The sequence below is a fragment of the Pipra filicauda genome, unplaced genomic scaffold, assembly GCF_003945595.2.
Source record: "Pipra filicauda isolate LSUMZ 115617 unplaced genomic scaffold, ASM394559v2 scaffold29_size4552773_pilon, whole genome shotgun sequence".
Taxonomy (NCBI): domain Eukaryota; kingdom Metazoa; phylum Chordata; class Aves; order Passeriformes; family Pipridae; genus Pipra; species Pipra filicauda.
Window position 1 is genome coordinate 4,136,090 of NW_024104420.1, and position 23,531 is coordinate 4,159,620.

Here is a 23,531-nt window from a genome sequence, read left to right on the forward strand (position 1 = left end):
TGTGCTGTACTGTCCAGCTGCAAGCAATTCTTGGCAGGGAGTCAAGTGTCTGCATTGGGCTTGGTGCTATGCTTAAGCCATGGGTCTTGAGCAGAGTGACATAAATTAACACAACTCTCCTATTTATTGTGATCATCTTGCACACCAGGCTGCTCTTGAGAGATGGGACTTATTTACTCAGTGCTGTGCTTACTCACACTATAGTGAGAGAAAACTGTTCTTTCTGGAATGAGTAAAACCCTGTGGTTTTACTCAGCTCTAGAAACCCAGCTCTAGACCAGAGCTGATGTGCAGTGAGGCATTCAGGCAGGTCAGAACCACACCTATGTACACCTGACTACAAAGCATCTCCTAAGCGTCTCTTTTTCTTTATTCTCTCAGTCATGGAGAGAGAAAAGATCCTTACAGATACTCCTTAAAAGGTTTAGGGTAAAAAGGCTAATACACATTACAGCTCAGTCTTCTCTGCATTTATGCTAGTAGATATAAGACCAGATTCATGAGCCCTAATTGATAGATGCAGGTTAATTTTATCATGCATATATAAAGTTCTTTATACATAAATTTCCACATTAAAAAATGGTTGGCTCTGAATGTGTGTAAGCCTCATCTCAGAACTGTACTGATATGGCACTGCTCTTCCCAGGCTACAGCTGGCTCATATTTAGGTAGCCAGGAGTGGCTAAAATTTGTGTATGTTTCTATCGAAGCCATTAGATATGCTGATGCAGAGGTGGGTTTCTAAAAATGAGGAACAGCAGTGTTAGCTCTTTCCTACCTTCCCCATTTTAGTTTGTTGCTTCTCACCTCTTAATAAGTACTTTCAATGTGGATTAAATAGGCAGAAAAACTTCAAGGACTTTAATAATTAACGAAGGGGTATGAACAACAAAAAGTTTGGCAGACGGAGAGAACACACTAATCAGAAAAATCTTCCTTACGTTCATAAAATTTATTAAAATTTTTCATAACTTTTAGTTAGGGGAAAAGAGCTTTCAGACAATTTTCATTTTTAGTATTGATATGGTTAATAAGTTTTATTCTGAATTTTAGACACATTTAAACCGTTTATTCTTTTATGCTTCGATATGCTTTTAGTGTGTGGCATATCAGTTCGAATGTTCACATATGATCTGACATGGAAAGAGTTTTACAATCTGTAAAACAGTATGCCCGTCACTTATTTTTGACCTCTAATGATGACAGTGATTCAGACTCAGTCTGGGGAGCCCTGGCTTTTAAATAGCTCACAAGGAAAGGTACGGACTTCCAGAAGGCATTTAGAGCCCCTAACCTGGATGCTTAACTTTTAGATAGTGAACCTCTCTCCATATCAGATCCTTCCTTACCGAGCAGCAGGAAGAAAAGAAAGGCTGAGTTGCACAAGTCTATCTGGAAAGGTCTGCAGGCTTACAATAGCTAATGATTCGCATTATTAAGAACTGCAGAGCATTTGCAAGCATAATACATATGAATGTGTTATTCTGATCCTGCAAAAAACCTAAATGTAACTAAAAAGCACTGTTTAAATCAATGCACTGAGTTTTAAGCATAGTGAATAGGCCTATTTGTGATCTTGCATTTCAGTCCTTACAAGCAAGGTATCTTTGCTCAGTCTCTGTCAGACTCCAAACAAACTGATAAATGGAATCAGTGTCTGGAATGCAGTGAAAAGGAGGAGTATAATAGCAACTGAAAGCTGAATTTTCCTATTGGTGAAACTAAGGCAAGAGGTGCATGAAGTTTTACAACTGTAACATGGTAAATATGCCATATGCTTTGAAAAAGAGTCCTTGTCATTTATAAACAATCTTTCAGAGAAAAATCAACATTTAACTATACAGCAGTTTCCAAGATCTGTCATAATGCTATGCTTTCCTTTTAGTGAGCTCATACTCTAACAACAGTAAAGGAGTAGGTTTTGGAAATAAAAAATCAGCAATGGAATTTGTGGTACTACAAAAGTCAAACAAGGAAAGATGAAAAGGAATTTTGTGACAGGAGTAAGAAAATCAAACCAAATTGCTTTGTGCTTTTCATAATAGAAGTTTATATCTGTCTTTTCAGGTACTGGATTCACATGTACCACTTAAGCATTTTCTAAAACCAGGTAGTACAAGAAAAGAATCACCTGTACTGCAAACACAGATAAAATACTTGTAGTGAGTTTTAAGGTAAATTAAGACGTGGAACTGGAGTATTCCATGGTGTCATCACTTCTTGTTTGCTTTAAAAACAAAGACAGAAATCCAAAATAATCTGGTAGGTTGTTACAGAACACCACTGATGCGGATAGTCCTGATGCATCTCACGGGTGCATAAAGCTGTTGCAAGAATTTAGTAAGTTCAGGCTCCTGAGTCCTAGTGTGTAAAAGAAATTGAGAGGTCAAAGATGACAATTGGTCTTTCACAACAGAAATAGCCAGCTCAATACTTATAGCTGGAACTTAATTCAAATTGAAAGACTGACATGAATTTTCAAAGTGGACCTTTGAAAATTCTTAAAAAAGTTCTTAAAAAATCCTGTTGCGCAATTCAGAGGAGAAAAAAAATGGGTCCTACAAAAGATGTTGTAAACAATGATAGAGCTAATTCAAGCTGACAGGACAAATGGGAATGTATTCAAGCTACAGCAAGTGTATTTCACATTCAATGCCAGGAAAAGTATTCTAAATTAAACACACACAAAAAAAGAGAGAAAAAAGAAGACTAAAACTTTAGTATTAAAATTTCAATATTATTAATCACTACTTCTAAACCTGCCAGCAGTGTAAAGCAAGTGGCCACATGACCATTCACAATCTCATCTAGTTAAGGACTGGACGAGAAAAGTATTAGCACTATATAATATCCAACTTTTCTTCTGGAAATGAACTTCGTAAAAACAAAAGCAGAACAGCAAATACTATGCATACTGCATGTTATTTCCAGTCACAAAATACCACAGTCTGTAAATAAGGCACACCAAAGACATGCAACTGTCCTGCTCTAGGTGGGAAAATACTGCAAAGTCATAATCTTTCTGAAGGACATAACAAGTGCTGGAGAAATTCTTGTCCTTTTCATAAACATGCAATGCCTCTGGATGTCACTTACATTCATCAGTTATACATTTATAGCACCAGAAAAAGGAGATCCTTTAATTTAAATGGACATAAAGTGTTTGCTGTTTTTCAGATTATGTATTTGGTTTGGGAAATTACAGTTGCTGGAGAGAACAGCTCTTCTGTCTTGTCCGGCAAGGCTCTGGCATGACTTCCTGCATTACTCTCTCCTGCCTGTTCTTACTGACCAGAACTCACAGTGTCTCATAGAGCAATCTGCAATTCCTTCAACGTGCAAGTTAGTTACTTCTAGGTAGACATAGTATTCCTTGGAAACAGTCAGACAAGTCTACTTGTTTAGGTACAGTGTCACCCTTGTCTGTAAATTGGGGGAGGGGCAGACTGGACTAGCATATTTCATAAATAGCAAGTACTAAAAAATATTTCATAAAGTCAAATAATTTCCTAACTAGGAATTGTGAATGCAAGTTGCATACGCTGGGCATTTAAGCTTACCTAGTTTTGCTACTCTGGATATAAACCAGAAGATAAGTCAGTCAGAGCCTTTTCACAAGTGCCTACACTATGCTTTGTGGTTAGTTTGTGTTTTGATTTGTTTGTGGTTTTTTTCCTAATAAAAGTAGGAGACCTTATTTTTTGTTCATGAAAGTAAAGTACTACAGATACCAGAGTGCCATAACTCCCGTCTACTGCTGGCTTTTTACAAGAATTTTTGGAAATATTGCTAAAAGTGTTTTGCTAAGCTTGACTGCATAGCAAGAACCATGGGGATTACCCAAATATAATGTATACAGAACACTGTGCTGCTATCACACAATTGTGTATACTGCAAGTCTGTGTGTCAATCATTCACTCCAGAAACATTAAACACAAAGAAGGGAGTGAAGAAAGTAGCAACCTAACACTTTCAAAACCCAAAGAGCATTATTAGGAGACTTCAGGCTTGAAAGTGATGCTTTTGATCTGGACATACTTACCTGGCATAATTGTGAGACTCTGAACAGATAAGCAGGAATTTTGCCTGTGCTTCTTGCATGCCAGTAGCTTTACAAATAGTCAGTTTAAAAGATCATTGCCACAGGCATTGCTTAAATAATTTTATATACATAAGTATATATGTATAATCTATGTCTGTGTGTGCGTAACAATGCATGGTAAACAAAAGCCCTAAGATTAAAAATCCCCATAGATCACTTCATGATTTAGTTTCTAGGATAAATTATATTTTTAATTAATCACTTCAGAAATCGAAGCTGTCAGTGACCTTTTAAAATTACTATACAGATACAGCACACTTTTAGATTAATATTGATTTTTTTCCCCCTCCACTGCAAGCAAAGTTTAGACAAATAGCTTTCATACTAAGAAATAATTATTAAGCTTCACTTTTTTTTTTCCTTAAAAGTTCATAATTAAGCCTTTTGATTGTGAGCTTTTTTTTTGGTTGTTAAGTCCAAGTAACCAAGCAACTATGTGCAGAAATTAACCTTTTTATTATATTATGTACTTTAGTAGTAAAGCTTGTTTGAAGTGCATAAATAAAAAGTTAGTGAAATTACAGGAAGAACAATCTAATATAGCGATAATAGGTGCATTCACTGTGCATCTGAGAGGAGGAGGGGGAAAAAAGAAGAGTTTTCACTCATTTTGGCCTAAAATGTATTCAGGTTTCCAGGATTCTGACATCAGAACCCAGATAACACTGGCTAGAACCATAGGGCTTTACAATAAAAGCTAAAATATTGACCATATGATGGCAAAAAGTCTTTATTTGCAGTTAACTTATTCTCTTCTAGCTACTCTCTGATGAAGTTGGTGGTGCTGTGGAGGATGATCTCCTTCTTCTTGACAAAGATCGTGATCGTTCAGCACTGTAGGCAACATGCTTATCATAATTTTGTATTTGAGCCTCGAGGAATTCCCTCTGTTGCTGGCTGATTGTCTGGCTAATCAGTCCAGGGAGAGCTTGAATGCTACCAATTAAAGTTTCCAGTTTAGTTTCCAGAGTAACAATTCTCTTCTCAAAATCTTCGCTTCTTTCATTTAAGTCAGAAATCATGTCATACATGATGTTTTGAGTCTGAAAGTAGAAGGATGTAAATAAAAGTAGATTAAACTACAGTAGAATAAACTTTCCACTAAATCTGTTGAGCATAAATGCAATAAATTTTGAGTAGCATTCTAGATGTCAAAGTCTAAATGCAATAAAGGAAAGACCAAACACTTTTTTGAAAGTCAGGTGCTTGGCAGTGTACCAGGCTAAGCTTTCTGAGCAGTCAGTTATGTAAGCCACCAGCAGACTGATAGCTCCAAAGCTGTGCTTCATCTTTGACTGTTCTTGACTCGGGTTTTAAACACATGCTTCTAAGTAGAACACAAATGTTATTTATTTACTCTCTCCTCAAACTGTGCAGGTTTTCTTGAATTGGCAGCAGGAGTAGCTGAGTGGATTGTTTTTGAAAGGTAGCACAAGGAGTAAAAACTCAATTATATGCTTCTTTTTTCTGCATTCCTCAATCTATCTTCCCTCCAAAAAACACTGTTTGGTTACAGCAAGTATATAGAGTGCATTTTAAAAAGCCATAGTGGTCAGTAAAAACATAATCTGAAATGTATTATTTCACAGAGAGTTGTAGTTGCTTAAAAATAATGACTGAATTTCTGCCTCATAGACTGAGACTTCAGCTTAATTAAACTAGAATTAAAACTGGTTCAGTAGTCAAACTGGTTGAAGTTTATAAACCATCCAAAGGGAAGGAAAATTAATTGAATGACTGACTGCCTGAAGTGTAAAGCACTTCAGTATCACAGGAGTGTTGATAACCCATTTCTCTGCCTTCTGTTTCAGGATGCTAGCATAATCCTTGAAAGAGAAACAGTCTACAATAAATAGTATCTTAAAAGTCCTTATTAGTTGCCAGAAGCATTAGACTGAATTATATTTTCACAAACTGAATTGTCAGGTGGTTCTGCATAGCAAGAGAGTAATGAAAACTGAGAGTTTAATCTCTGCCTTGATGCACTTTGAGTCAAGGAGGATTTTGATGTAAATGAAAAGGTGTACGAGAAACCCTTAGGAAGAGCTTGTTAATGACTCATATTAAGATCACAGTAACCATTAAATATTGAGCTCTAATGAGAAATCTGAAAAGCTATCAGCTCAGACCTCTAGCTGTCTAGTTATTATTTTATATTAATGACAAATCCCGGCAAGAATAAACAAGCAGCCTGCAACTGAATAGCCTCTTTTACCTCAGATCAAATGGTTTAAAAAAAATTAATAAAGTCTTATGATGGATTGGCAAAGTAGGCCAATTATAAAAAACTCATTATAAAAACTTAAATAAATGCAGGCTTAAACTTATCGAAAGTCACTGCTACCTAAGACAACAGGAATAGAAAAGCTCTAATTCCAGGCTAGGTGGGGGCTATATACCACAGTCGCTCACAGCACAGTCACTATCACCAGATGGCAAATCTCTTTACTACACAGCACTACACCACTACAGCCCACTCACAGTTCAGCATTTACCATGACCACTGCAGTCACTTCAGGAGCTCTTACGATCAGCCTCTCAATTGTGAAGTCTTTTTCAAATGTACAAAAAAATAAATAAATACAGTGTATTCACCATAAATTAACCACAAATAAGATATTTCATTCAGTAGGTGCTACCACAAAACACACACATATTTTCATTTGCTACAAATAACAACCTTGTTAACAATATTTGTATGTATAATGCATAACATTTTCACTTACAAACTCTTAATTTTGAAAGGATGAGTGTTAAAACAACAGTAACTGCCTACTAACCTTTGCCAGGTCCACCAAAGTGTTGGCTTGATCGTTCAGTTTCCTTTGTTCCATTTTTACACTTCTTAATCTAAAAAGTAGAATTTTAAGTCAGATATTTTTTGTATGTTGCCATACTAGGATTTCTAAAGAGCATGCACAAACTTACGGGAGCAAATAACTGCACGGACAATGCCTTGACTACTTTGTGTAGAGTCAGAATTGGTCATGTGCCTGCTACAATGAGAAGCATGCTTCTTCAACACCGCAAAAAAGGAAAGAGCAAGGAAATGTGATGTCCTTGAGAATACCACTTGCCATGGTCAAAGTTGAATTCAAAAAAGGAGATAACAGTTTATCCAGACTACATGAAAGAAAGCCAAAACATTCCCCAAAGCCTCAGTATCGTGACAAGTAGATATAGGAAGAAACATAGAACAACTGTTTTTTTGTCATTATTGTTGTAGCAATCAAGAATCTTCCCATGCCTACATGACTAGATACAGGTATTAGCCCTGTTCTGTCGGAAATGGATTGGGTTAGCAGGTGTTTGAACCTGATGGAAATACAGTGATAAGTGAGTTTCTCCTTACTTTAAATAGAACTTCCATCTTACCAGCAGCTAAATAACCAACATACTTGCCAGTACATTTGATTTTCTTAGATAATTTGTGAATCTAAACATGATTACATTTTCAATTTACATCAGACATTCCTTTGCAATGCACAATTTAAACTACAACACTGAAAACTATGAAAGAAGCAGCAAGGGTATTTTTTTTTTTTTTTTGATGAGTACCCATCTGCATTATTATTAGTTATGCACATTCTTTGAAAGACATCAACACATGACCTTTCTCATGTGTTCCCTGATACAAAGCCCATATTCTCCAAATTAACTACCACAGGAGTGGTTTGTAGATGTGATTTCCACAAATAAGCAATTTCTGCCTTAAGTACGAGTCATTTGTTCAGCATTTCAGAACAGACAAATACTTGGACTTTCAATGACTTTTCTGGTGGCTGTTCTAAGCAGAAAATACCATCTTTCAAAAACAACATATAATTTTATAAACAATGTGTGATAAGATACCATTTCAGTCAACTAGGATGTCAAAGGCCAACCAAGATAACAATTTGGTTAGCTGTCAAATGGAAGTAAGTTTGGCAGCAGGTGGGTTGCCAATTCATTCTCTGCCCATTTCTCAGTGATAGTATTACTTTGAAAGCTAGTTTAAAGAAAGCTTTATTGAAGATATTCCAAAATTAGAAAGTTTCTGTTCATATCCTTAGTTTACGAGCATTTCCTTTCATATATAGACTAACCGCCATGAGAAAATAAGTTGTGGAGAGAGAAATATAATCTAAAAATATATTTTTAAAATAAATGGAAATAACTCTGTTAAGGTAGAAATGAACTGTTCATATAAAACTGGCATTTCAATGGCTTGTTACTTGAATGTCATATGCTCTTCCTCCCCTGGAAGCTTCTTTCAGAGCACAACATAAATGCAAACTGTAGGAATGGTGCTTTCAGAGGCTATAAGATGGAGTTTTTCTAAAGCAAAATTATGGAGGAGTCTCCAAGGCATGGAATTATATCATTACAGTCTCAGAACAGAATAATTACTCAAAGGTGAGCACAAAAGGATTTGACTGGAGAATGACAACCCCAGTGTTTTGGTGAGCATCTCTCAAATAATTTGCAGAACGTGTTTTCCGCTTTTCTTAAGATTCATTGACTCATTTGTTTGACATTTTAATTTTCAAATTCCAGGAAATTCACTGTTATTGTGGTAATACACGTACCAGTTGACAACAACATGATAATTCTCCATGGTAACAAACCCAACACCTACCACAGGCTGTAAGAACTTATAGGTAATGGCAAGTCTTTAGCTGCAGCAGCCGGATTTAAAGAAAACCATCAGACTTTCACTCTTAAATTCATTAAGAGAAAATTTAGATTCGATGAACATCACTTATCACAGAAAAAGATCATGATTCTGGATCGCATTTCCATGGTAGCAATCAGACCACTGAAGTTCACAAATAAAAACTCTATTTTTTGCATGCAGACAGTGGTAAATTCTGCAAATTTAGAAAGGAACAGCTTATACAACTTACTTCCGAGCTCTATTTTCATTTTGTTGAAAAAAAAAAGACAAAACAAAAGAAAACAAAGTGTAAAATATACTAAAGCAACCAGATGAGCACAGTGGGCTCGATTCAGCAGGAGGAAAGTCCTAGAGGGTCCTACTTCTTTCAGTCAGCTGTCTGAAGAGTCTAACTCACTTGCATTCATGATGAAGGAACTTGCAATATTTTCAAACCTTCCCATTAATTATCATCTGCAGATTTTCTTATTCATACATTACATAACATGCCTTTTAATGTTACCATTTAGATGATTACACCTTCATGTTATCTAGTGTGCATGAGAAGCAAAAAAGACTCAGACCAGCTGAAGGCATTTTAGAGCTGTGACCATGACTTTGAGACTGTTACCATGATCTGTTCTGGTTTCTTTTACAAAACTGGCCCTGCAGTGTCACTCTTTTTATTTCTGTCTCCAGTGAAATGGTTGGAAAGATGATGGGGAGGGACCAAACAAAACTTAAGAATCCAGATAGAAAACCAGAAAATCATAAGTCAAAATGTTCAGAGATGCAAAGGGATAAAATATTAATTTGCATCCATCTACTCAGCTACATCAGGAAGAAAACAAACTGCTAGAGCAATGTTTTCATCCATGGTGCATCCTTCAGCATATTGAGAAAATTCTCTTTTGTTAATTTGTCCTCTTAAATACAAAAGTTTTGGGGCTAGCATCCAAAGTGCTAAAGGAAAGAGGGAAGTGATTAACATAGCCATTCAAAGTCTAGCTGTCACAGACAGGAAAAATTACTGCTGCCACCTTCTTCACCCCACCTAATCCATTAATTTTTAAGGGAGGTGCAGAACAACACTTTACATCCTGCAGAGCTCTTGAATGATATATAAAGCTGGAGATCAAGCCTGCTGTGCTTTTTAGATTCTTCTCTGAACATACGTATGCATACACACACAGATACACAGGCAGACACACGTACAGACAAAATAAATAGCCAAGTTAGAATGTTAAGAAATAACCTTTGCAATCAAGGATTCAAGTCCAGCAAAGGATGCACAGGACATGCCATCCTCTCTCCCAGAACCCCTGCCACTCCACTCCGCTTCCCAGTCCTTATAAGCTAAGCAGGATGACCAAACTGGGAAAATATACCTTTTACATCCACATAAAAATGCCTCAACTTTTGTTGCATTTTTATTTCTTGAAGTATCTCCACTATAGCACAGTGGCATCTAATCCTGCAAGTTTGCTAAATATAACAGTAATCAAGGTTTATAGAATACTTCACACTTTAAGCTGAGCTACCCTTTGCTTTAAAAGATTGCTATGAAACAGAGAAAGAAAGAGTTACCCTAAATATACTAATATGAAATGTGTTAACGTGGCCTTTCCTTCCTGTTTTCCCTGCAAGATGACACATAGATGTTCATTTCATGATGGATGCTTGCTTCCACCTCTTCACTAGTTGGCTTAGACACAGACTGATACTTAAAAGTTATCAAACCATGAGTTTGAAATTAAATTTACTTAATTTATCTACATCTCCCTGTATTTCATGGGAACTAATTTCATAGGCTGGACAAATGGCTGTAACAGATGGGGACAACAGAACAGACAAATAGGTCCTGACCATTCCTCAAGAATCCTGGTTCCTGGAGATGGAAGTCTCTTTTTTTTGTTTGTCTTTTCTTCCTACGTAGTTCAAGGAAGAGTAATTGAACCATTGTGCAATTCTGATGATTTTGATGTGCTTTATGACAAATATGTACAACAAATGTTAGATAAATACTTATAGTCTGGCAATACCATGGTACAGCTTAATCCTACTGGTTTTAGGTCTCAGGCTCGTTTTCACTCCCACAAGTAGAGGGAAGAACTCATTTCAATAATGCCAAAGGTGCTGAAAGGTCACATGACTGTTGGCATATACTCCCATTTTCTAGAACAGATGACAGGAGTCATAGCTGACATACCAACATCTGATCTTATGCATTGAGAATACATAGTGGAGAGATAGAGAGACAGAACTAAATTCTATTAGGTTGTGCAATGATGCTGGGCTCATGGACTCTCCTCTATCACATAATTCTGGTTTTAAAATACGAAAACACCTACTACAAAGAAAATGGTTTTTATTTTCTTCTATCTATTGTAGCTTTCATCTTACTACCTGTAACCAAATGAATAACAAAAAAGGATAGTTTTAGTGGCAAAGAATAAAAAAAGTCTTAGATAATTCAAGAAGCATGGGAAACTTCTTAAAAAACACTAAAAAGTTTATATGGAGATAAACAGCCAGCATACCTTTTATTCACTGTAGGCAGGTAATATAGTAAAACCTTATCTTTGCCTTATTCTTAACAGAAAAATCAACAATCTTCTACAAAGGGAAGGGAATGGCGGGGGGGAGAGAAAAGAGGGGCAGGATGGGACATGGGGACTAAGAGTGACTATGAGGGAAAAGGAAACTAACAGAGAAAACACCTTGACAGGAAAATGAAAGCAAAATAGTACTTACTGATGAATAGCTTGCAAGAATTTGCGCTGATGTTTCCTTACTTTTGCATGGTCTATCTTTTTAACCAGCTTTGTGTTTTTATAAATTAACCATGTTTCCCTGAGTACATTGGCCGCTGCATTTTTCACCTGTTTAATAAAAGAAAAACACCAAGCTGACAAAAGTAGTATTGTGTTATGTTTCCACTCTTCTGGTATAACCTCTTTCTAAAGCTGTTAACATGCTGCCTTAACTGTGGGAAGTAGGTACATCAAGAAGCTGCAGCAATGAGGGGAGCAAGCAATAACTGGATTAAGGGGACTGCTGAGTGATTGCCTTATTACTTATAGATGTGATATTGGGATCAAATTTTTTTGCATCCCAGAATAATTTTTCCCTCTTCAGAGACTTAGCATTGTTTGGTGTTTATGGCAATATAATTCACAGTGAAGAAATACTAATGCATTATCTGTATGGTAAATAACTGTATTTAATAGGACCATAACATTTCTCTCTTTCTTATTCTGTGGTTAGTACCTCTTATTCTTTTAGGAATACAATAGTCTTTTAAGCTTCCAGAGTTGTTTAAACAGGTTAGGGGGTTTTTTTGTTTGTTTGTTTGGTTGGTTGGTTTTTTATGTTTATCTCATTTCTTTTTTATTATTCTCTGAGAAGATGAAAAAATATCTTGTCAATTAATGTGGACAGAGTTATATTTCATAAGTGATTTCATTTTTTTTTTAAATGTGGCTTTCCATAAAATGTTAAAGGTAGGAGTACCTACATTTCCTTTTTAGGCCCTCCAAAAATTTCAGTAATGCTTGAAAACAACAGACAAATAATTTCAATGAAATGTTGATTAATGGCAGAATGACTAGGTAACTTGCAAAGCAAAAATGTTTTTATTATTCATCTTTATTTTCTCTGTCTCTAGCTTTACATCATTCCAGTCACTGCAGTGTCAGAGCTAAGTCAGCATCTAAGTAAAGGCACTGCAGGAATGTCATGTAATAGCTCTTCCCAGCAAGAGGTCCCCACCTGTAAGTGGGTTCCTGTAAGTGTTGGAGAACCTTGGTCCTCTCTTTAGTGGGAGCACACCCATGTTTTAGAGAGCTCCTCACAATCTCTAACAAGCCCTTGCACTTCCATAAGGTATGGCTGTCTCCAGGCCGTGAAGAAAGCTCTCCAGCACCTGCACAACTACTCGTGACCCAATGCGCCTCTCAGATTTGTTTACTTGGTTTGTTTTCTATGTGCTTCAAGTTTCATGAGTTTGAAGCTACCAAAGCACCACTTGGATAACACATTAGACTGATATTTAGATTTTTATGAAGAACAGTCGAATAAAATAAACTTCAAAAGTCACAAATGAACACCAGACTCAAGATATGGCCAATCTCTACAAAACCTTCTTTTCTTCTGAAAGACATTTTGAGCTCAGCTGCCAGATTACACTAGAAAAATGACTGTTATGAAGGGAAAATTGTGTTCTGCAGTCTAATATCTGCAGTCTTAACAAACAGTAGTAGGAGTGTAACTCAACAAGATCAGAAAAACACCTCATGTCAGACACCCTTTGTACCTATACAACTGCCTTCCCACTCATCCTTAGTCTTTCCCCACTGTCACTGCTAAGAGATCCAGGCTGCTAGCGGTAACCAGCACAGAAATGAGAGAGCCAGCACAACCAGAGCAGTGTGCTGAGAAACAGAGCATGTTAGAGACATGACACAGCTCTCCACAGCACTGAGGGAGCAGTGCCGAGGAGGCAGCCACCCTCCTCACCTGGAGCAGAACTGTCGTCTCCATCTCAGGCACTGACATCCCTCTGCACCCATCAGTAAGAAGAAACTCTGCTGAGTTACCGTTGTGGGTATACTGACCTTTGCCTCCACATTGGCTCTTCTCAATAATGAAGATCAAACACGTTGAGTGGACTGTGCAGTCACTACTCATTTTCTTGTTCTCTCAACACTGACCTGTCTTATTTAAGTAAATAAGGATTCCTACTACCTTGTTTGCTGCATTTTTCTTAATTTAAAATATTTTTATAAATACTAATGATTTCTATTTTTTTAAAAATAATCTCTTCTAAAAATATTATATACAAACATCTTTCAGGGCCCTCTAGTACTATATGCTGCTAAATAAACCTGTGTTGAATGCAAAAAAACAATAGGAAAGATTATCTTCCTCACAGACCCTGAATATATTGTTTCCTTAGAACATCTCTCATAGCTTGAAATTCTTGGATGTATTGGACATTTCATCTATTTTAGCTAAAAAAAAAAAGTTATATTCTTCTCATATGCCACACAAAAGGTTTTAGTTTAATATAATAGCCTAGTTTCACTGCACTTTACTGATGGTTACACCAATTATCTTCTAGCTACAAGGAACCTCTAAAGAATATTCAAATCCTCTAAAGTTTCTGAGAACTCAGTTTTCTCTGAGTTGTCCTCAATTCAGAGAAAAACTCAAGGCATTCAATTTCTACTCTTTCAAAATCCCACTCATGAAAAGTTCATCAGGAGAATTGAGCAGGAGACTACTTAAAACAAATGCAGAAATAAAGTAATACACATTTCCTTTTCAGTTGTGAATATAAAGTGCGACTTACTCTTTTAGTTAGCTGGGTGTCCATCATGAAATTATGCACATGTTTTTCAGCTTTGGTAAGTTCTAACTTCCTTGCCACCACAGCTACCACCAGTGCAGTGCACCCAGCACCCTGGAAACAATAAAACAAACCCCCAAGGTGTTACTACTGTATTTTGCAGAGTTTTGAGAGCAAGTTTCTCCTTTGCTGTAGAAGTATGGCAGGCATCAGGTGATTCATCTCTGGTAAATACAGTGAACATGCTACAGCAGTAATATGAAAAGTCAGTAATTACAGGCTGGTAAACTGTCAGAGCACCAAAATAATTAGTGAGCAACACCACTTGAAAGTTCTACTTTTTTTCTTTTTCTGCAGGGGTTGAAAATTTGAACACGTCCCATTTCTAATGCATAAACAAAAGGGGTGATCAAAACAACTTTTAAACCCCAGAATATTAGTAAATAAATGCTGTTCTTAAAAATTTCCTCAAGGTTACAGCAAATGCTAATGAAGAAATAAGATTAGATTAGTATTTAGCACACATACACAAAAAGAAAAGTTTTCATAGGATTTTAGGTCCTAAAAATAATAATAAAATTAGTATTTAATCACCTTAGTGTGTTTTCCTGCTGTTCTATGAGTCCTTCAGCAATCTTTTCCTATACTATTTCTGCTTATCTTATTACCATTTAAAATAGCACACATACATGAGACCATTTCTTCAAAACTTGGATGGAGAAAATACCAGTTTTTTAATTTATGCTGTCTATATGTATGCACATTCATGTATATACATGGACATGCATGTTCCCAACAGGACAATGCCAGTAGGTTCCTGTCCCTTTGAAATGACAGTTGTCTTTATCAGCATCAAAAATTTACATTTTTTTTTTTTGGAGTGGTGAAAAGGAAAGGAGGCTGAAATGAGCTAGGTGGTAAAAGAAGTGTATATTATACACATCTAGAGGCATAATTTTCTTTCAATTATTTATAAATTCTGCTCCCTGAGTATTTATTTTTTTATAAACAAATTTTTACAAGTTGATTTTTAAAAAGGCATAAAAATCTCATTGAATATATAAGGTTGTGTTTAACCTGCAGATTCAGTCCAATCTAGTTGTCATTGCACTTGTGTTAGCTACACTTCAATATAAAGCAATCTCTCACTGCACATTGAGGTCTACCACATTTTCATTCACAGAGCTTTCTTCTACTCATTCTGTATTTCTCCCAAAAATCTATTTTCTCTCTGTCTCCCATCTCTATAACTGCCTTACTATCTCCAGAAAATACAGAAGAAATCTCTTAATCTAGCTTCCAAAATACAAAATCCATTAACAAACACATAACGACTGCAAAATAATTAACTCATTGGAAACCCTTATTCACATAGTGTCCTCAAAAAAATGAATCTTGTCTCTCTGTGCACTTACTGAGGCACACAATGAATTTTGTGAAAGCCTCCAATTAATTATTTCTCCATTCCCCTGGTAGATTGTTCCAAGAAATCCATCTGCTCCCTCACAAGCACCTAATCCTCTGCAATTAGTTGTCACCTACCAAGGCTTCTTGCTGCAACAGCTCTCAGCATTCCCTCAAATGAGTCCCTTGTAATTTTGCTGCATTTCCTGCTTCTCTCCTGTCCTCAATACTAAGCCTTCTAGCTTAGCAGTTCTCTCTCCCTCTCTTCTCCAATCCTGTGTAAATAGAATTTCATGGCAAGTTACTTGAAGTCTTGCTCGCTCCATGAGACAAGTCATAATGGGGCTAAAAGTTCCTTTGCTTCTCCAGTTCCCATTAACGGTTAAAAAGGAAGAAGACAGCCCAAGTGGTTCAAGGCTAAGCACTGCAGGAATCCACTGAGCCTTCTGGGAACAGGACTGGGCAGGGCATGCTCTAACATATGCGCTACCTCCCCAGGAAACAGACAGCACTCTTCAGGTCTTCTTCCTGTCACGGGAAATGCTAATGTGCAGAAGACTTCTTTGTGTGCAAATAAATGAATAAATTATCCCATAAAACACCAAGAAAATGAAGATAAAAGCAGATACCTTTTGGTCCAGTATGCCAGGAGAATCAGGGCCAGATGCTGATTTAATGACATAACTGGAGTTCTGCATGCTTACAGCAAGAGCACTAAAATGGCACGGCTTATTAATACAGACCCCACTGGCACAAAACAGCTGTTTATGCAAATTAACTGGGGGAGAGAAATACTAGAGCATCCTTTCCTAGTCCCCCTCAAAAAGGCTAGAGGAATGGTGACCGGCAAAAGGAGTTTGGTTTGAGGTGAAAGTGTTCCAGATTTTGTGATCAACCCTCCTCCTTTTTCAGAGTGACACAGTTGTAAGGGCCCAACGCTGTTAAAAAGAGTAGCTTTATGTCTCATGAAATATACTGCCTGCAGCAGCACAATACTGTCATGGATAAGCTATGACAACCACCTTTATGGTGTACATGCACTCCTATCTTCCTCATCTCCAGAACAGCTTATTGCGATGGCAAGGTATTCTAGATTCAGGTTAAACCTCTTGGTTTTGTGGTACATGACGGGATCTCAGGATATGCAAATGAGCTCTCTTTGTATTTCTGTAAAATTAGGAAGTATTATACTATCTGCATGTTTACATTTTGCAGTACCTTGAAGGAAAAAAAATTAATCTCATAACAGGATACAAAATTATGGAAATTCCACTTGAACTACATAATGGTAGTTAATACTTTATGTTACAGTGCTCTTTCATATTATATGCCTCTTCCTCAGGAGCTCAGCATTGTTAAAAATACTAAGACAGTAAGAATTACTCAAAATTGCAGAAACTAAATAAAAGTGATACAGTTACTTTAAAATGGTAGCACTGTAAGAAAAATACTTTCCAAGTTTTTTGAATATCCTGATTCACGTGAAAATCAGTAGCTCAGGTTTTTTCTTGTATCCATACTATGTAGTGCACCAGCTAATTATTTATAAAAATTATTTAGTGTAAGTAAAAGCACCATAATAATTATTTCAACTACAAGAAGGATTTTTTAGAGAATAAAATTCCACAAAGTCTTATATCTGATTACTGCATTTTATAATTTCCAGCATCATTTCTTTTATCCTGTTTTGAAGTAAATAATACAGTAAATTACTGCATTAAGATCTTGCTTAACTTTCAGGGGAATTAGATATAATATGAAGAAAATAAAAAAGGCAGGAATGCGTATATTTTTGAACATCAAAGCAGCAACTAAGTCTATTTGAAATTTGCGGTCCTTAGTCAGTCCCCTGTCCACCTCTTGCATGACAGAGTTATTGTAGTGCATTTTGACTTGGTAAGCTGCCTGATTTTAAGGGCACTTAGGACAGAAATTATTCCAATACATGCAATGTAAGCAAATTGGTCAAACCAAAGTTAAGGTTTGACTATATTGCTCATTTGCTCCATTTAATGGAAACAGGCAATAACAGAATTGACCGTCCATTAATCTGACGACCATCAAGTACTCTATGGTCAAGTGTTTGCCAGCAATCATCAGTTTTAAAAGTTGATGTACCTGAATTTTTCTATTTTTCAGAAATCATGCACAAGCTGAACCAACTTATCTACTAATGCAAGAGAAGCCCTTAAAGATTATTAAAAATAGGCTTCCTAAAAACAACAAGATCAGGACTCCACTGATGAGTTGAGCAATGCTTATTTCCTATTTGCAAGGATTGGAACATGAAGTACATGAATCTCACCCTGAATGCATAGTATTTCTTGCTTGATGGGAAATGTTGCGTATTAGTATACAGGAAAAGCAAGAAGTCTGAAAATAAACATATTATACATCCTCAGTCTTCCAGCTGAGCAAAGCAACAAACTCTGGACTGCACAGTGGCACCACATCTCTGATGGTGACATAAAACTTGCATCTGTGAGCAGTACAATCTTGTAGCATAAAGTTTACAATCATTTAAACAGGACAAAACTCCCCTCGACTGTCAGTCTGTTCAGCTGTTTTCCTTTATAAAAACACTTTGAGGTGTCTGCAAACAATCTGAGGACATTATTTGCATCTTTAAGTCTAAATATGTTGTTCCTGTTCAGGACAAACGATGCCTAAAGTTCAAATGCTCATGCAGGTAAGCAATATTCTGTGAAAGCCATCCTTCAGTACCCTCTTTAATGCCTATAATCCAAAGCAAGTTTACCTGATAGAAGTGTAAGTAGAAGTGTATGTGGACATCTGACTCACATACATACTGAGGTACTTGTTAAACAGTAGTAGGCTAATCATTTTCCTTAAAAAAAATGAATGGAAGGATGGACTAAATTGAGGGGAAAGAAAATGACATCATCAGACATCAGCTTCTTGGTATCAAGTCCATGCTATTTGTAAAGGGAAAGAGAAGAAAGGTGAAATTAATTGTATTTAAGTTATACTTTAAATTTAGCAAAATTTGAACAAAATGCTTAAACATGCTCCTATTAAAAAAAAGCACAACTATTACTTGGTGTTATCTTTCACTTTACTCTCCAGCATCATGAACTACAACTTTCCCTATCTATCCGCACAGTGTCTCCTCTTGGCACTTAGTTCTGAATTATGCAACTCTCGGTTGTTTTAAAAAAGCAAATTATCTCCTAGATACATCAGAAATTGCTACAATGGTTATTTCCTTTGCCATTTTTATTATGTTACTCTGCACTGTGTTCATCTATTCCCTTCTCTATGGCATCACATACAGAACATTTGCCCTCAGTTGCAATATCTTATGGTTCCTCACGGATTTGAGCTTTAATAAGCTCTTTCAAACAAAGTCCTATTTACTCAGGAAAAGCTGCCTAGAAACATAAACAAATATAATATATGGTTTTCTTTCAAATTCCTGCCCTTCTTTTCTAGGATATTACTTACTACAAGGTCTTGCACAGCCACTGAAGGTACATCAGATTCTGTTATGCCAAGATCACTTATTCTGATTCTACACGAACCCTCCTTGTTCCCCACTCTACTCGCTCTATGGGGATAGTAAACTGTTCAGGAATTTGGACTATGTATTTCTGCTGTCTTTATACAGTACTGGTGAAAAGACAATGTAGAAAGAATCGTGCCTTGCAGAATACACCATCTAAGGAGTCTTTCTGCTGTGCCTTTTGCAATCGGACATGCCTGTCTCGTATTGGCCTCATAAGCCACCAGCGTGCCTGTAACAAACGTGGATAGAGCCTTCCTAAATCTTTGTTCACGAAGCCTAGCCATGATGATACAGTACTGGTATCAGTTGGATCAAGTCTTAAGAGTCTTGAAGTGCTACAAGAACATAAATAACAATAAATAAAGATGGTAGATCTATATTATCAAATTGCAGTGTATACATCATACTAGACCTGACATTGTGTTTTTTTCTCCTTCAAATCTTCCTGTTGATCGCCAAAATTATGTATCAGTATCAGCTGAGATGCCTTTTGCAGTCCAATTACAGTCCTCTATTCTCTTCACTCATGCAGCCCACCCTGAGGTTTCTGCTGCTATCAGCAGAATCATCACACCAAAGCTTACTAATGTAGAGCTGCTAAAGAGAATTTTACACTATGGTAAACCACAGTAGACACAGCCACGGCAGACAGAAGGAAAAAGCTGGTATTTCCCAAAGTACAGGATGAGAGTGAGGCTACAAAATCTGGATCAAGATCACGCCTTTACTACCACTCACAACTGCCAAGACTGAGGGTACACACTGGTGCAATACAGTGATTGTAAAACTGCAGGGTTCAGACTTAAGCGAAGTCTAGTGTTTACATCTAGCATTTTGGTAAAAGCCCAGTTTTAGTGATAACCAGAGAGGTGCTTCCAACTGTCCAAAGGTTTATGTAAGACAAATAAAGCTTAGCACTGGCTGCATTTTTCACTTAGTACCGAAAGCAGCACGTGGTCAGTAGAGAAACCCTGTACTCCTCTAAGTAAATGCCTCTGGCATTTTCACTTGGTTCTTTCTTTGATAAGGTTCCAAAATACCTTTACAAGACAACACTGAATTGAGCCATTTGTGCAAACACCTGAAGGTTATATACATGCCTGAAGGGTGCTATTGGTGAGAAGGGAAGCAACACTGTTGTATCAGTGACTCAGTTGAAAGTCTCCTGACAGCTTTGTTTTACTGGACTGGAAGCGAAGTGCAGTCTTTAGTGGTGTAGGTGTCAGAAAAATGTCCTGCTATACTTGCCTGTAGCTGAAAGAAGGCAGTTGCCACATTTCTTGCTCACTTTCCTTGGGATCCACTGAGGGACAGAGAAGGTCCGCTTTGCAGACATATGGTTCTGGTGGGAAATTTATCTCTGCACCAGAAAAGGCACAACATTCCTCCTGCTGCTCTGCATAAAATGAAAATCCTGTAAGAATTTAAACGGGTATTTTGTTCGTTTGGATCTCTAAAAGGTGGACATACAGTACCACCAGGAGAGGGGAAAAATAATAATAAAAAAAAAAATGTTCTTTGAAGTAAAAAAAAGCTCTCCAAAACAAGCAAAGCAAAATTTGAGGGAGGAATCCATCCACAGGACAGAGTCTAGGGAAACGGTGCTGAATAAATGTGGTTTTGCATGTGTCATTGTTTACTGGGAGAGATGTGTAACCTTGCAAGACTGAAACAAAGTAACATGAGTAATAGGACAACAACTATGCCATCTCAGCCCAAAGGGTGACCTAAAATAGTTTTCCATTATTTATACTTTCAATAGTTCAATAGTTGCCTGGCTACTATTGTCTTCAGCGGTGTTTGTCTGCAACACATCTAGAATTTTATTTCAACGTTTAAACTTCTGATCTGTACAACAGCAGATGACCAGATTCCTTTACTTCTAATTATTACGTAAGGTTTTCAGCAATGTTTCAAAAATAAAAATTATGAAGAGCATTAAATGTTATGTATAAATGTGAAATTGATTAAATACTCTCACACACAGTAATGGGTAGTCGCAAGTGGGGGTGAATTACACTTCTGGAGTAATGCACGCTGAGTACTAGGAAAGACATGTGGTTCAGCACAGGACATGATGATTTATAAGATGATGACAATATCTATTCTACAGGGGAACCTATAAATGATAGTAGTGTTAACTCAGAGCAGCCTGACAATTGAATGTTCCCTGGTGTCTGGGCTTCTGGAAACCCTTCAGTGGTCATAACAGCTAAAAAATTCCTGGAGATCAAAACAGTTTATGCCAGTGTGCAAAAAACCTTTTTGCTGAGCAAGGAGGTGAAGTTCGACTTCCCTAAATGAGCAGGCTCGAGAGCCTACAAGGGATGATGGCTACCAGCAATGTTCTTGTCCAACACCTATGTTGCACACACAAAAGTTTCATAAGACTACGTGTAAAAATATATGAAAATTAGTGTATTAAATCTGAAGCTACTGTAGATGAAATTATATTTTTCCAAAACAAAGCAGAAGTCTTGCTGTAAGAGTAATCAGTTCCAGTCACATCAACATAAACAACATGGGACAACTGCTGCTCATTCCAGCCAGGAACTAGCTGCCTTTGAATTTGCTGAAATGCATCCATAGCTAGATCTAAGTGAAACAGTTCCCTTGTCCTCTGACAGCTCAAAAACTTCCCTGCTCTACTGGTATAAATTAAAGACCTTCCGAGGAAGTTTTTTTCCTTTAATTTTTCTAATTCTAAATGAGGGTTAAAACTTTCAGGAGATTTTGTTTACTCAAATGGAGGTAGAGTCTCTGCCATTCTCTCACATTTCAGAATACCGCCCTAATGACCACTACTTTAGGGATCACTTTTTGGAGCTTCTCAACTCAATTTTAATACTTTATTTTTCTTTACTTCAGTTAAAAATTTCATTCCAACAAGCCATGGACATAAAATAATCCCAAACAACACTTTTCGTCACAAAAGTTTCTATTTTTACAATTTGTTGTGCTGGAACAACAATAGTAGAGGAGCTGAAGAATGTCTGAGCAGCCCAACTTTTAAGAGCTTCATCCCTAAGAATTAAAGCATCATTAATTTTCTTTTCCATAATAAATTTCTGCTCAACACACTGTCTATGTAGGTTGTAATATGTTAGAAGGAATAAACACAATCTGTTCTAAAGCCTGATGTCACTTATATTTATTACTGAATTATCAAAACTAACTGAAATTAATTCTAACATATATCTGAGACGTGGAACTGAGATGCTATCAATTTGTAGGAAAAGCTTTTCATATTTTCTGTATTTTCAGGGAAGTAAAAATTGAGCAGTGTTCTAGATTTTTGAAATTCCCCTCATCCACAAAACTATTCACCACATTGCTCTGACTGGAATTGATCATACCTTTTCAGCTTTTAGAGTATAATTCAAAATACATTTCTGTGTTTCACAAACAACTGTGTTTTGCCAATTAAACAATGTAAATAACAGTTTTCATAAAACTGCACACTGTTTTAGGCATTATTATGCAAAATAATTTATGAACTTTTTGTACATTGTCCATAGAAAGTTCTACAAAATAATTAAAGATATTTGATTGCTAAAATCTGATGTTTACCTTCTTTTTCTCTTTTTCAGGACTTATCCCAGAAGACATGCAGACCATGTTAACTATTCAGTTAGAATCTCCTTTTTTCTTTCCCTCTTTTTCTTACAATCTAGTAACTAGTAAATTTCAAAGATGATACAGTTCAGATTTTGCTACTTACAAAAGTCATACAGTTAAAAACTATGCCACTCTAGGTGCCATGTTCCTCTTCTGGATAGTTCTTTGTATTTGTTGGTAAGATCAGGCTGACTGCAATAAAACTGTATACACAAACACCATCATTTAACCTTAAATGAAGAGCACCCTATTCTCACAGAAGAAACACCTCATCCTCACCACTTTTTCATGATTCATAGGAAAGAAACTGTTATTGTTTAGAACTAAATAAATACTTCGAATGGACATTAAAACTCACAGCATGAGAACATTTGAAATGAGATCTGATTAATTTTTGATTCAAAATTTAGAACTAATAAAAAGTAGTATCCCTAAATCCAGACTGTGCATATTGACTGCATTACAGCTACTCTAATAAGAATTCTTCATCTACATTAGTGGTATTCAAATCCTGTAGTTAAAAGATGAGAGTTAAAATATTTGCAAGAAAAAAACTCTAATCTTGTCCACCTTTACTGCATAAATTTAAGGACCTTTCCTTATTTATTTGCTTCTTTCATAGGCCTAACAATCTCTTTGAAGTTCATTTCAATAACAGAAGCAATTAAACTGTAATTTCAGCATTAGCAAGGCAGATACTTTGAAATAACAGCTATTTTATTTAAAGCAATCTTCATCAAAACAACTTGTGCACCCTGTGACAGGACAATTGCAGCTCATTCATTTTATTTGTAGCAACACAGGCTTGACCTACAGGTCTGCTTCTAACTGTTTACAGGTGGCTCTGCAGGAAGATTGTGCATCCTAAGCTTTGCATCATAAATTAAGTGCACCA

The 23,531-nt window shown here is 36.5% G+C and overlaps 1 protein-coding gene across 2 annotated transcripts in view; it reads right to left on the bottom strand.

The window, feature by feature from the left end:
* Positions 1-933: 933 nt before the first annotated feature.
* The window catches only part of KCNN2 (potassium calcium-activated channel subfamily N member 2), a 74,368-nt gene continuing 51,770 nt past the window's right edge, over positions 934-23,531 (bottom strand). Inside the window, exons 5-9 of one of the 2 annotated variants that reach the window (XM_027710274.2) lie at positions 14,092-14,202; positions 11,493-11,620; positions 8,989-8,997; positions 6,883-6,952; positions 934-5,145 (exon numbers count right to left, since the gene is read on the bottom strand). In XM_027710274.2, the coding sequence (XP_027566075.2) occupies positions 4,858-5,145; positions 6,883-6,952; positions 8,989-8,997; positions 11,493-11,620; positions 14,092-14,202 (606 nt within the window). In that variant the 3' untranslated portion in view covers positions 934-4,857. The remainder of the gene's footprint in view (positions 5,146-6,882; positions 6,953-8,988; positions 8,998-11,492; positions 11,621-14,091; positions 14,203-23,531) is intronic. The other variant, XM_027710275.2, reaches the window with a different exon arrangement.